The following is a 15,912-nucleotide window of genomic DNA, read 5'->3' on the forward strand; positions in this document are numbered from 1 at the left end:
CGTCCTTCCTTTGTCATTGAAACATTTTGTGGTGGTTAGAGAGCAGGTGGGAATATGAGTAGATTATAAGACCTTTCAAAGGTGGGACCGCATAAAAAAGTTTCAAGAATGTGGTTTGTTGTGATTACACAGGCAAACTGGAGTTTCGTTCAGTGGAAACACCACCAACCCCCCGGCTCCTGCCTCTGCTACAACTCCTGTAAAGAAAAAGAGGTATGATGGGCTTGTTGTATCTGCTTCCTGTCGATATTCTGGAGAGGGCTGTATTTTATTAATTTCTGAACCAAATCATCTACCAAGATCTGCAGGCAGCATTCAGAAGTTGCTCTCTCATCATTGTTTCTTCCTCCCTTTTGAGGGATCCAATGCCTACTGGATTCTGATGTCTTCAAACTTTGTTCCTTTTCCCCCTAATTTCCTTTTCAAAGATGCAGTCTTTTCTCCAGCTCCTTTGGGGTCTTGAATACCTAGGTAATATTTTCAATGACAGAGCTCACCAAAGGGTAAGCTACTTCAGGTAGCACTTTTAGTAGAGCCCTGCGACAGGGGATGCCTTACCCTGAAATAATGGCTGTGGTGTGGACAAATGTTGCCATGCTCCTGCATTCAGCCTGCATTGCTGCTGCCTCCTCTGCAGATTGCGTTGACCCTATTTCCAAGTAGAGTCAAAGGCCCTATCTCGAGACATCAATCTGTGTTTGTGTGTTTATTTCTTCCTTCTCTGAAATCCTCTGCCTGGCCTCCCACCTTCTGCTTGTGCTGACTTCGATTTATTTAGGTAGACCTGTGGTGGCAGAATATTCTTCATGAGACAGAGCGTGACGGTGGAAGCAATTTTTGCTTGCTGAAGAGAACACAGTGCTAGTGAATCATGATCCAATGGAAAACAAGTTCATGAACTTCAGTACTTCTAAAATGTTTTATTTTCTTTGCCTGCACCTAGGACCGTGCCTAGTGTAGGGTAGGTGTTCAATGTTTGTTGATAGACTGGATATTTGCCAAAAATGCTCCTGTAGCTGGAATTCTGGTTGTGTCTGCAGAGTCTCAGAAAATGTGATCACCTTTCTCTTGGACCCAAATTTCACATCTCCTACCCACTGCAAGAATCTTTCCTCTGGCAGGTTAGACATAATTCAGGATCATTGAAGCCAGCAATAAGACTCTTATTTTTGTGATATACATTTGACTAGCTCTTGTGAGTAGCATTGACTACTTACATTGAGCTGAAATATGCTTTGATTTATGCCCATTTTTAAAATCTTAGTTCAGTCCTGTAGTGCCTCAGAGAATAGACCTGCTTCAGAAATTTAAAGCCAGCTCTCCTTCTCTCCTTATCCCAGACTTTCCTTCTCTGGGCTTTCCTCTGATATGTCACTCTCCTCTGAATGTCTTTATTTTTGGTCCATATCTAAGTCTTTTTGACAGAGCCCTTAGCTATCTCTATCAGTTAAAATTACATCCTGGGAATGTGAAGACATCTTTCTAATTGGATATTCACGTGTTTATATTTATGCATATACACACATATATATTTATATACATATATGTATATATAATTGAGGTTAATATTACTGTGACATTCACATATGTTTTCATTATTCTTACTTTCAGAGTTTTTTATCATGTAGCTTTTTAAAAACCATATTTAGAGTAGATTGTTTTTTATTATAAAATATTTCAGATATGCAGAAAAATAAAAAGAAGTATGCTGATGATAAACACTGATGAACCCACTAGCTAGATTTAACAAATATTATTTTCCAGATTCTTTTCATGTTTCTCTTTAAGAAATGTCCACATATTCGTGTCAGGAAAGCAGGGAAAGGAGCTTACTTGTGAGCAGAGAGCCTAGATTGTAGGCTAGTTACTTCCTATTGAGTTGATGAAATAGTTTTCATTTTATTTCCAAGGCTTATAGAAAAGTCATCTCAATGCCTTTTAACTGTAAAATTATTTTCAGCCTTTCCTGGTAGACATGTGGGTGGGATCAGGTCTTTCAAGCACCATGTTTATCAACGATGTCGTTTCCTAACAGACAGTCCTGGTTTCCGCCACCTCCTCCTGGTTGCAGTGCCACTCCAAGCATGGGAGCAAGCAGAAGGTAAGGGAAAGGTGTCAGATGTAATTGCTGGGTAACTTGATGGAAGAATGTGTTGGAATTTGACAATGTATAATTGCAGAATCTTTGCAATAAATCGGAGGCTGTCTTGTGAGCTCTGAGTGCTGAATAAGACGGTGCCCAATGGGAGTGAGGTCAGGGTACCGGTGCGTCTGGTAGGAAATCTGCAAGGAGTATGTAGCTGTATTCGTTTGCTAAGGGCTGCTGTAACAAAGTCCTACAGACCGGGTGGCTTAACAAAAATGTTTGTCACAGTTCCAGAGGTTAGAAGTCCAAGACCGAGATTTCGGCAAGGTTGGTTCCCACTGAGCACTGAGAGGGAGAATCTATTCTACACTCTCTCCCAGTTTCTGGTGGTTTTCAGGCACCCTTTGGCATTTCTGAGTTGGTATAAGCATCATCCAGATCTCTCCCTCCATCTTTAGACGGTGTTCTCCCTGAGGGCGTGTCTGTCCACATTTCCCCTTCTGAAGAGAATACCAGTCATATAACATACGTGGCCCTTTCTACTCCATTATGACCTCCTCCTAACCTAACTAATTACATCTGCGTTGTCCCTATTTCCAAATAAAGTTGCATCTGAGGCACTGTGGGTTAGGGCTTCAACATATGAATTTTGGGGGCACACAATTCAACCCATACAAGCAGCAGAGGAGAGAACGGAGTCCAGCACCAGGCTGGGCTCCGCTATGGACTCCCGGTGCACCACTGCCTCCAGGCTGTGATGAACCGGTATGACTGGGTGAGGATATGACTGGCAAGTTCTTCGTAAACTTTAAGGGATAAAAGGGTTGTTTATACTTCAATGTTTTGTCGCTAGCAATAATTATAACTAAAATTATAGACCGTGTGGAGGGCACCTTGTTCTACAAAATCCATGCTAGGAATGTCAACAATCATTTAACTTATTGGGTGATTATTGTGTGCCAGATATTGTTCTAGGATCTGGGGGTATATCAGTGCACAAAAATGGAGCCTACCATGACCTTCAAAGAAGCAGACACATGTGGAGAACTCCTACAGTCTATATGCCATCTCTACCACACAAAGAAAAATAAGTCTCTGATTTGGTTTTGCTTTAGGGGATCCAAAATTGTTTTTTTATGTCATCAGCCCCTAGAATATCTCCACCAAACATTTCCGTGTTCCAATGGGTCTTCCTTTTCCAATTCAACAATTGGAAACAAGAGTTTATTAAACAATGTGTTTGTTTAGTATTAGATTGCTTTATTTCCCAAAATTTTCATCTGCTGTGCAGAAAATATATTTGCATATATTTTATATTATTCATATATGCATAATTATTAAACATGTTGAACAATCACAACTTGGAATTACATCTATCTTATCTGTTAAAATATTTTCTTTTTAAGCCTCCTCATCTATAGGTGACTTCCAATTATATCAACTGCCAAGTATGGATTATGTTTCTAGTTTATAACCTTCTTTTCCCTCAGGCAGTTAGCTTTCTCTTTATGAGTGATACCTTTCATGGAGCTACCGAAGTGGGGGAAATATTAACTAGGAGTTTTGGTAGTTACTATTGTTTCCTGAGTATTTTAAGACCCATCCAATTTTGTATTAATAGATAATAACTGGTACTTAGAAATATTTATTATCTCCAAAAACTTACGTTCATCTTCTATGTATTATTCCAATATTAATGTAAATTATCATTACAATTAGAAACTGGTTATATAACTGTGTAAAAATACAGAAGGATTATTCATGAGTTACTATCTCATGCTTTCAATGCCCATTGAGCTCTGGATCTCTGTTTGCATAGAACTGGTAGTGCTTGGCTATATGCCCTTACAATTTATGCATTGCTGGATGTAATTTACATGGAAGATAAAATGAGTCACAATGCTCCTATTTCTAGTTCCTGGATTAGGTCCATAGCACCAGAACTAAGGGAAAGAGAAGATTATTGGACTAGGTTGATCAATTTAGCTATCCATTCCTTTTTTTAGAGGCACAGATTATTAATATAATGGCTAAACTGAAAGATTTCTCTTTGAGGATCAGAGCTAATGTCATGCCAAGCTTTCAGGGGAAGGAGGGAATAATAACAATATAGCAATGCCTTTGATTTCTAAAATGCTTTTCTTTGGAAGAGCTCAGAGTAAGCTTCTGTTTCTCACCTTTAATGCCAGTGTATTCCTAGGGCTGAAAAAGAGCCTTTTTAGTGAAAGCTGAAAAATAGAAGCAATTATTAAATGATAAAAGAAGCAAAGGCTTAAAAAAGAAATCTTTGTCCCCAGAAGAACACAAAGAAAATGAAAATAGGTCAAAAATATAAAAATGGGGGACTATGGTTTTTAATACTAGCTAATAGCTCAGTGCTAACCTTATTTCCCTCATCCCTCACTTATATACTTGTCTCCTCCTCTCTTTTCCCTTTCTCATGTCTTCTGTAACAGAATTACCCCTTAATACTAACACTCTTACTCTCTTTTCTGTTCATTTTGTGGACCTTCATTTTTCCCATCACCAAATCTTTCCCAGAGATTTCATTTTCTCTCACACACCCCTGTCTTTGCAGCACATTTGAAAAGACCGCCAGACTTCCCAGCCATTGTGGGAGTGAGTCCTTTTCTTCAACCATTTCCCCCCTTGACCTCTCTGTGGCCTTTGACACCATGGATCATCCCCATTCCCCCAGTTGTTCCTTTCTTGACTTACAGAATATGGAAAAATCAAACTTATTTGTGTTTAGATTAAAAATTTGTGCTGGGATTGTATTTGGATTAAAATCTATTACAGGTTTGATGCAAGCTGCCTTAAGAAGGGTGTCAAGCTTTTTGGTCAGCAGAAGAACCCATGATATCACACCTTTATCTATATTTATATGTATACATCTATCTATAGCTAAGACTATATAAGACTGTGTTTATGTCTATATCTATTTCTGTATCTACACCTATAACTATAGCTGCATGTAATTCTGTATCAATTAGCATGAGACTGGTGAGTTCAATTAGATATTAAATGAGAGAATTTAATTTTCTAAAGTAACCATATATTATACCAAACAGAGAGAAAAAAAGCAATTTTTTCAAACAGGTATCATTTTATGTATGATATACATTAGTTTTATGGTGAGAGGTTAAGATCTGGGGATCAAACAGAATTTTGGAGTTAAGAGTTAAATATCTTTGAAAGCCTCTTGCCTTTTTAAAAAAAAATAAGATTAAAGAGAGAAGCTATAATTCATGATAATAAGACATAGCATGTAAATTTTGGAACTTAAGTCAAAACTTTTCTAGCTGGTTTCTAAGGCAGCTCCTTGGTCATTGGGATGAAAATATTCTCTGACCTCCTCTACCTTCTTTTGTCAGAAGGGAAACAACCAGCATAGCATTTTGAATGACCAAGCTACGTCAACAAGATTATTTCTTTTGAAATCTTCTTATCCAGTTCCCCCAGAACTTATAATTTCTTTTCATTTTAATTAAGACTGAATCAAGATTTTAGCTTTTATAATTGCTCTTCCCTGTTACTGTCATCTGTCTCTCCTTCTACCTCTGTGATCAAATCCCTGCTTCACTGGTTTCCTTCTCTTTCCATGTTCAAACCCTTTCATCTTAAAATATAAACTTCTTAAAAATTAATAGCCTAATTATACAAATTCATTTGACAGGCACCTGATCTCTTCATCACAACCAAAATTTTCAGAAAAATTGATGATACTTGCCATCTTTATTTTCTGGTTCTCATCATCATTAGTTCACAGAAACAGCTCTCCTCAAGGTCACTAATGACCTTCTGATAAATTCTTGCTGACATATCAGCCTCTGTGACTACTTGACCTTTCAAAAGGCATCACTGGCTGTTTTTGCCTTTAGGATATTTCTCTTCTATCTTTTGAGAAACTTCTCCTCCCCCCCCTCCATCCCAAATATACTCCTGGCTTTCATTTCTTTAACCATTCTTTCTCAGTCTCCTTTACTATCTCATCCTTTACCAATCCTTAATTGTTGATGCTCCTAAAACCTCAAAGTACTTCCTTTCCTCTCATTCTGTATTTTCCCCCTCCACAGGTCACCCATGCCCAAAGCCTCAATGGTCATGTGTGTGCTCTTAACTCCTTCATTTATATCCACTCCACACCTCTTCTCTGAGTTACTTTAGATAGCCAACTGCCTGCTCAACACCTTCATTTAAATTTTTCAAAAGCATTGCAAACCTAACATGTTTAAAAGGAAATTCATAATTTTTCACACTAACCTGGTGCTCTATCTTACTTAATAACATTATCCTTCAGCCTGTTGACACTCTTGAAAACTTGAACTTATTGTTCACATTTTTCTTTGCTTAATCATCAATATCCAATCCGTCTAGTAAATCTTATCAATTTAGCTCCAGAATGACTCTTGCATCCATATACCTCCTTCATTTCTTTCATCATATCTCCTTTGGACTCCAGTAGTAGCTACCTGGTTATTCTCCCTTCATCCACCCTGATACCCACTGCCCTGATCTCTTCTCCATACAGCTGCCCAAGTGATATTTATAAAAGGTAATTGAAACATGTCACCCTCCTAAAGAAAAATATGACTTATCATTGTTCTTAAAATAAAGACTCCCATCCTTAGCACTGACCGCCTGCTATTCCCTGGCTTCCATCCCTCATAACTCCACTTTGGTCTCTGTTCTAGTCAGGTAATTGGTTTTAAATGCACCATACCTTCTATAGACCCTTAGCGTATAAGGTCATGTCTGCTTAGAATCCTATCTTCTCCGCCAGTTGGGGCCCTTATGTTCCTGTGGCCATATTTTCATTTAGTTTCTCTTCAGAATATCACTTCTGACTCATGTCTGTTCTGTTCTGTCTGCTTCACACTAACTCAGGTATAGGAGACGGCAGCTTCCCGCCTTGATTTGTCCTAATACCACTTGTATAAGATTTTAATAAAAATGAACTGCTAACAGTCCATTGTAGAAGCCCAGACCAAACTAGGTCAAATGTGATTTTACAAATTCCTGTTCTTTAGTTCTTTGACCACACCTGTTATTGGTTATTTCTTCTTGGCTGACATTTCTCTACAGGCCTGATTCAGTTGCTCTTTTCCTTAGTAGCCTCTCATGCCTTCTTTCTTCCGTCTCTCTTTTTCTCTCCCCCACCCCCACATTCTCCTCTCCCCTCTTACTTCCACTCCTCAGTTTTATATTCATTATTTGTGTGGGTGGTCTAGTTCTCTCTTTGCTGTGCCAGGCTCTCCTCAGAGAATCTCATCCCCCCCACCTAACATGATGATATAGTTACTCTTTGAGAGGCACTTTATCCTACCTTTTATAACATAAAATTATTTTGTGTCACAATAATATAAACATTCAGTCATCCACACTTAAATCATCAAAACTGTCACTGGCCTATCTCCTGTATTTCTCTTATTCAATAGTCATCATAGTGAGTTTGAGGCATCTGGATGCTGATCAAGAAAAAAAATATGACCACTGGGGGGCAGTTGCACACTCCGAGCCTTATTTGGATGGCGCTTTGACGGGTTTGCCTGGGGAGCCAGTCACTCTGGGCATAAAACTTTCCAAAAACAACTGCACAGGAGCTGCCATCAGAAGGGAAGGAGGGCAAGGGAACTCTGAAAGAAAAGGAGATTCACAGAGGGGGCTTTCCTGTCCAGGTGATGCCCTCAGCAGCATGGCTGCAGGGGTTTGGGGTCCTTTATGGCTCTCAAAGTTGGATAATATGGAGGCACAAATAATCACAACACAAGATCAGCTATGGTATCATAAGAAAAGCATCAACATTCTCTGGGAGCTCTGATGTGGTGGGGAAAGCTTCTAGAAGGGGGTTCAGGGAAAAGGTCCTGAAAGAGGTGTGGCATTTGGGGGAAAGAGAGGAATTACATAATACTAAGTTTTCAAGCCCAGGGTGATTTTAAGTGTAGTGATGCCACCGATCAGTACAGGAAGAAACAGGAGCAGAATGGGATACACAATTGGTCTTAAGAGGCTGTCATTGATTTGAGCAGGTACAGTCTGGGATACTAAAAGGATATATTTGTGGAGGTAATTACTGAACAGTGAGAAATGAGGGAGGTGCTCAGGTAAGAGGTTGGTGCCAGAGATCCAGGTTTGGGAATGATCCCAGAGATTTTAAATATGGTATCTTCAAAGTGAAGTTACCTTTGGAGAAAATACTAAATTTGAAGACAATGAAAGTGGAACCTTGATGTGTGTCTACACATAGGGGGTTGAGGGAGGAACCAGAAAATGAGACTGTAACTAGTGCAATTACATGGTAAAGATGAAGTGTAATACGAGGTTGGTTGTGGCGAGGCAGAGTGAATGGATACAAAGTCTGGTATGAATCTTACTTCCACCACATACCCTTCTCAGCCCACGAGGTTGTTTTTGTCATCTGAATTCAGAAAGCTTATTGTCTGCAATTCTCACTTGGCAATTAATTGTGCATTACCTTAGAACATTACTTATTTTCATGGTGTACTTAGCTAGATGGCATCGTCTTATAATTTTTTGAGTCATCCGTATGACTTCATCCATAGTAACTTATCAATAAGTACATATTGATAAATGTATTGTAATGTTTCTCAGTAACTACAAAATAGGGGCTTCCCTCAACCCATTATCATATTTATCTTTTTGTTGTTAGGCTTTATTCTACATGCTTAAATTATGAGGACTGTATATGTGTGTGTGTGTGTGTGTTTATATATATATAATATATAGCTTATATTAATTATATATATGTAGTGTGTGTATGTATGTGTGTATATATATATATACATACATATATATATATATATATAATATACATATATAATCTCCCCTCACTTCCCCGTCTGTATCTGTGTCTCTGTGTCTGTGTCTGTCTCTCTGTCTTTCCAAAACAATTGTTGATCTCTGACTAAATGCTAGGAGCTCACTTTGCTAAAAGCCAGGAATACAGAGATGTGTAAGACCTAGTCCCAATTTCAAGAAAGACAAAGTGTATAAGGGAGTCAGTTTGAGCCAGGAGTACTAAACATGAAGATTGGCCCTAGTTAAGAGTGAGTCCTTGAGGGTATGATAAACGCAGAAGTTGCAATAGCCACAAAATATGTGGACCAAGGAGAGGGAGACAGTAGAGAATGTGTTCGAGGTATAGTAGGATTAAAAGAGATGCTTAAGGTAAACCTTAAAGAGTAAGCAAGAGAAAGCTAGGTACAGAGATGAGGTAGGGGTGGAACCATTCCAAGAAGAAAGGAGAGGAGGGGCAAATGTTCTAATACCAGAGAGCATGGTGTGTGTGTCCGTGTGTGTATGTTTGCATGTGTGTGTGTGTGTGTGTGTGTATAGAACTATGGGACTTCTATCCAAGAAGCATTCTCTGCATTCTTCTTTATCAGTTATGTTTAGTCATAGCAGGAAATCTAGTAATTACAAATTCAATGTCATTTCGAAAAATGTCTAGATAACCATTTATAGATATACATTTATAATTTGTGATAAGCTTAGGTACCTTTTCAGAATATCATGTTTCTTTTTTGTGTTAATGCTTTGCTATTGTGTAATTTGAGCTCTGGCTGTGCTTGAGATTGTGATATATATCGTAGAAAGTACAAATGTCATCGCTGTGGATAATTATCAGGTAAGAGCCTGTGAAGTCTGCCTTTCCCACTTTCTGCTTTTTGAATATGAATCAGAAAGCAATTTGTTAGCAATTGCTAGTGTATGCCTTCAGTTTTCAAGTTGTTAAACTTTTCCTCATTTTTGAGTCCTTCACAAGATTGATAAGATAACCTTTGCCAGCCTTGAGCCAGGGCATGGACAATAGACTCCATTCATGGAAGATATTCAGTCACATCATGATGAAATATGGACACAGCGTTTCTAGGAAGTTGATGTTGAAGTTACTTCCAATTTCAGAACCAACTGTTCAATGTTTGTATTCTGTTTATGATACATTCAAGTGTTCCTATGTTTTTATGTGACTTAGAGAGCCCGTGGTTAAATGGCATGTGGAGCTCATTTAAGAAACTTAGTGAAACTGAATTAAGGTAGTTTCTTAACAGACAATAAGAATGTTTATGATGTTACCCATTATGGCGATTCAGGACCACCGATGAAGCCAATTCCACCACTACCACCACTACCAAAACACCAATCTGGTTTTTTCTGGAATTGTTTCGGAAGACAGAGAAGAAAATACATAGCTTCCGATAAAATTAAAATAGTGGAAACACACCTAAGAAATTTCCCTAGGAAATTACCACATAGTTAAATGCTTGCTATGTACTTTTATATTTTCTCATCTGTATTTGTTCAACCTCTTCTTCAGTGGTTTTTATTGTCAGTGAGTTGATTGGTAGAGTTGAAGGAGGAAAGAAAATCCTGATTGAGATGTGAGTTGCCATGGCAACTACAGTTATATTTTTCTGTGTGTAACTATAAATGGTAAAATGTAACCCTTCTAATTATACTGCTACATTTTTAACTCTATTGGTACCAGACCCTCTGCAAAGTTTGTTGTCATGGTAAATTAAATCTATATGTTTCATTTGTATCCCAACAAAAGTCTTTATTTTAATTAGAATCTGTTTTGCAAAAACTAAGATTCTAAAACTCTTAGTAAAATATCAAACTACAGTGATTTTAAAATCTAATCTGAATGCCTACAAATAGCCCTTCTGGACATTCAAAATAATTAAAATGTTAACCTGAATCAAGGTTTATAATTTTTGAAGTGTGTCATTTGAATAGAATGAAAAGAAAGCAAATTAAAAATGTGCCAGTGGAGGGCTTAAGCTTTATTTAGCAGAAAGTTGCTTTTTCCTCAGTCCTATGAAGTCAACATAGACAGGCTCTGCTCTCCTAATGCTAGTTTTAAGTAACTCATGCATTCAAACAACAACCATCAAAGACATCCCTGCTCCCCACTCCCCATCCAGATTCACCACCCCTGCTCCCTTGGAGCCCCTGTTGCCTCTATTGCTGCCCCAGGTTGCTCCTTGAACTATGATGAAGCGGCAAACCCTCAGACTCAGAAGCAGGAGCAAGGAAAAAGCTGTGAGAATCAGGGTACTGAGGGGCAAGGGCCCTGCCGAAACCATCACCCTCCAGGTTACAGCTCCCTCTGTCCCAGCCATAAAAACAGTTTGATTTTTTTAAAAAAGTGATTTCACCCTGTAGTAGTATTGTCTGAAGGTCTATCAAATAGAGATTGTAAATCTCACCTCTAAAAGCATGAAAATTCTGAGAGATTAAAGGGGCTGTCTGTGGTGATTCAAATCTTAGTGTCAATTACATAAATCATGTTTTTTTTCCTGGTAAAACTGAGCAGAATTGGGACAGGCTGAGGGATGGTGGCTTGAATTTCATGAATAGGGGATGGCTTTGGAGGAAGAAGACTGGGAGGGAGAGAGTCCTAGGTGTGGTATAGTGTAAGTGACAGGAGCATACTGTGACATAGACTAGGCTTCCAAGAACGTAGGAGGAGGGTAGTGGGAAAAGTGGGTGAGGGGTGTGTGCAAGGGCCTACATTTTACTTAAGAGTGTCTGCACACTTGGGGGCACTGCTTTGTCCTCTGATCTTTCTTCTTCCTCTGTCAGAAATAGACAGAATATTAGATACGTGGAATCACAGTATGTGTAGCCTTTTGAATATGGCTCTTTCACTTAGCACAATGGATGTGGGGTTCATCCATGCTGTTCTGTGTATCAGTAGCTTATTCCTTTTCATTGCTGAGTAGTATTCCATTATTTGGAGCTATACAGTTCATTTATCCATTCAACTGGTGAAGGAAATTCGGGTTGTTTTCATAGGCTCTAAGAGTTCACATATGGGTTTTTGTGTGTACCTATTTCTTGGTGTGTGGGATTGCTAGGTCATATGGTAAGCATTTAACTTTATAAGAAACTTCTGAGCAGTTTTTAAAGTGACTATTTTATTTTGCACCCCACCAGCAACACACAAGAGTTCAAGTTGTTTCACTTCCTTAACATTACTTAGTACTGTCAGCTTTTAAAAGAATTATTTTAGCCATTCTGATATGTGTGGAGTGTATCTCATCCTGGCTGTAATTTGCATTTCCCTAAAGACTAGTGATGTCAAGAATCTTCTCATTCGTTTATTTGTCGCCTGTACATCTTCTCTGGTTAAATATCTGTTCAAATCGTTGGCCTATGTTTTCAATGGGTGGTTTGTTTCCTTGCTGTATATTTGCAAGTTTTAAAAACTTATGTACTGCTTACAAGTCCTAAGTCAGATATGTGATTTGCATGTATTTTTCTCCCAATGTGACTTGGGAGAAAAATCCTTCTCTTAACAATGTATTTTTGCAGAGCAAAAGTTTTTATTTAATGAAGTCCGGTTTATCAAGTTATTGTTATTTTTTTAGTAAACTGTGCTGTTGGTGTCATATCTGAGAGCCCTCTGCCTAACCCACAGCCACAAAGATTTTTCTTCTAAGAGTTTTATACTTGTATGTTTTATATACAGGTCTATGATTCATTTTGAGTAGATTTTTTTTTTTGAGAGACAGTGAGAGTGAGAGCGAGAGAATGAGAGAGTGAGAGAGCGAGAGAGCATGCGCGAGAGAGAGCATGCACAAGCAGGGGAAGGACAGAAGGAGAGGTAGAGAGAGAATCTTAAGCAAGCCCCATGCTCAGCGCAGATCCCGACATGGGGGTTGATCTCACCACTGTGAGATCATGATCTGAGCAAAAATCAAGAGTCAGATGTTTAACTGACTGAACCACTCAGGGGGCCCCTGGAGTAGACTCTTTTTCAATGCTAAAAAATTTTAGAACTTTACCTGATAGTAATTGGACTATTCTTATTATGTCTTTGAGAAAATATCTAGGGACCAAAAGTTGCTATGAATTTAACAATACTTAAAATTTCTGTCTCTTTGTGTCTATTGGCTAGCTAAAGTTTACATATTTTCTTATAGAGCTAATTAAATTATGTTAATTTAAATTGTATTAACCACAGCCACATCTACATACATTTGGAAAGTGCAGGATATCAATGTGCAAGGTGCTTAGTCTATAGCAAGTACTTGGGGCTCGGTGGAATTAAGGATGCCTTGTAATAACTCTGCCTTCCCACAGTCATGTAGTGGTTTGCCAGCCACAGATCTGGACAGATCTTCTCCTTTTGTAGATAAAGAAGCAGAGGTTCAGAGAATCAGCCCTCTTTCTAGGGTCCAACTGAGTTAGTGGCAAAGCTAGTCTAAAACATAGGTCTCTGGAATTTTGAGGAAGGTGCATGCTCTATTGCTGTGTTATGGTTTCTTGAAATGGCCCCTGGCCACTAGGAAGTGAGACTTCATTAATAGTAATTCTTTTGAACATGTGCCTTACATTCTATAAGCTCTTTGAGATCAGGGACCACATCTTTTCTAGCTTTTGAATGCCCAGTTTTGCTCATATGTTGCTATGTGTCCTAATATTAAAACTGGGGCATTTGTGGAATAAATGCTTGTTGAGCTAATGACTCCTTCCTTGGGCAAGAAAGTAATGCATGACATCATATTGTTATTAGATTTTCACTGGGAATACTGGTGTATTGGTATTGGTCTGATCCAGTATGATCTAGAGAATAACACATGAGATTCAACATCAGAAAAACTAAGCTGAAACCCTGGCTGGCTGAACTACGTACTAGCACCATGACGTAGGGCAGATTACTTAACCTTTGGGACTCATCGAAAAACAAAACAAAACAAAACAAAACAAAAAACAAAACATACTCCATGAGATAGATGTATGAATGGAATAAAATAATGCTTGTGAGAGGTTGACCAAGTTAGTATGGTACTGAAACTCAAAAACTAGAAGTTCCATCTCCTTTGTCACTTTGTGGGAATAAAAATTCAGTGTGTGAAAAACAAAGCCTAAGCATGATGGAAGTTGAAAACAAAACTCACAGTTAAATGTTAGAGTTGATTATTCTTGTTTCAATCTAGGCATGTGCTGTAGTAATGAAATGCTTTTCACAAGAGTGTGTAGACAGAAGTCCCAGAGCCAGGCATGTTTTGCAAAAAAGCCATGATGAAGAGAAGTGATTTTTGTAGCAGCACAAGAAAAAGAAGTAATATAAACTGCTTCATGATGTCATTTCTATTAGCTCTGGCCTTTGGGCTCATCTGCAAGTTTTCCCGTTTCTTATGAAAGCTGTCTTTTTTATTCCCAGAAGTTATTCCTTACAATTATAGTCACTCATGTGGTGGCATGGATCCTGCAAAGGTCTTGTCGGCTTGAAGGAAAGACGGGGGTAGAGCCAGGGGTCAACTTATCCAAGCTTAAATATTGCATCTCACAGTGGTATTCAAAGAGGATCGTTCCACATGCATGTCTCTTGTTTCCTTCTCTTCAAAACATTCTGGGCCACAGCTTCCTGCCTCGCTCTTGCATTTTAATCCCCTGGCTTGGCATTACATCAAGCTCCTGGCATGGCATGAATGACTTCTCTCATTGCCCCTAAGGGCTTGGGTTCTGTCATCTGTGGCTGTCATTGCGGAGATGCAAATGAAAGCTTCTTTGAGGTGAATCGAAGTCAATGTGGCATTGCCTAGCCCCAGCCCAGCAGCGCTCTAAATGCAGCACCTTCCGAAATAAATATTCCCCTCTATTTTTCTTGGCCTTCACAACTGCACACCCACCTTTTCTTTCCAGAGTAGTCCCCAAACCATATCTGTACCGTGTACTACTTCCATATCCATATCTGCTTCCCAGATATACAGTCAATATCTATCACCTGCCTCTTTGAGGGCTTAGCCATTCTAACATGGAGGAACTTTAGCTTTTCATCAGTGTGATTCTGGCATAGGCAAACTTTGGCACCATTCTATTTCTCCTTTTTGTAATCCTCCTTCTCATCTTTTTATCTCTCTCCTGCCTGTTCTCAGACATCCAGTGTCCTGTGCAGACTTACTATTTCCCAGGACTGACCACCTTCTTACCCCTTTCATCTACCCCTGGAAGAAAAGCATATAATCAGTGAATCCACCCAGGTACACTAAAGACACGTTATCACTTGTGATATCCCATTATCCCCAACACAGGGATATTGTTTGAAAAGAGAAGGTTATGGCATTTCATATAAAATAATATCTAATTATAAAATCAACACTAAACCAGAATGGGGAGACTATTTTTTTAGGTAAATTGTTTTTCAGGTTTTAAAACCTAAACAGGTTTTAAACGTTTCAAGCTGCCCTTCAGTTCTCATTTCCTTCCTCAACAAATAGAAATGCATCCAATCATTCCCTCTTTCAACACATCTGTATTGGGCACCTAAATCATACACAATCCTAGTATTTAGGATATAACTATACTTCTAAGAACTTTCAGCCCAGTATGGAGACAGAAAATTATGTGTAATCCAGAACAGTGTGGTATGGGCCTAAAGAGGGTATGCTGTGGGGAGACATAGGGATGTATCCAGCACAGGTTTGGGTGCCACAAGAGACAGTAATGACTAAGCCAAGTCTGAAGCTACAGGAAGAAGTATCCAGGGGAAAGGGAGAAGCAGGTAGTCCAGAGAGCAGAGGGAATATGGTGATGGGGTGGTTAGGAGTGCGAGGGTTAGGAGAGCAACACCTACAGTGTTGGGTTTATGTGGGGTAACAAAAGCCACAGCACTAGGTGTATAGTGAGCACTTACAGTGAGCCAGGCAGTGCTCGAATTCTTTGCAGGCCCTTCTCCTGGGTTCAATGCCACCATCAACACAAGGAGCAGGAGACTGACCATACTCTGTGCACTGCCCATCACCCAGATGATCACTATCACATCACACTCTGCTGAGAAAGATTTAGGACTG

General features: G+C 39.0%; 1 protein-coding gene across 1 annotated transcript in view; it reads left to right on the forward strand.

Moving 5' to 3' along the window:
- Positions 1-15,912, forward strand: part of SCEL (sciellin) — a 95,487-nt gene that overhangs the window by 15,404 nt on the left and 64,171 nt on the right. The window contains exons 7-8 of the mRNA XM_047082050.1: positions 133-213; positions 2,036-2,101. Coding sequence (XP_046938006.1) covers positions 133-213; positions 2,036-2,101 — 147 coding nt within the window. The remainder of the gene's footprint in view (positions 1-132; positions 214-2,035; positions 2,102-15,912) is intronic.

This window comes from Lynx rufus, unplaced genomic scaffold (assembly GCF_022079265.1).
Source record: "Lynx rufus isolate CCGP_SWC_20201006 ecotype Redwood Valley unplaced genomic scaffold, mLynRuf1.p SCAF_1, whole genome shotgun sequence".
Lineage (NCBI taxonomy): Eukaryota > Metazoa > Chordata > Mammalia > Carnivora > Felidae > Lynx > Lynx rufus.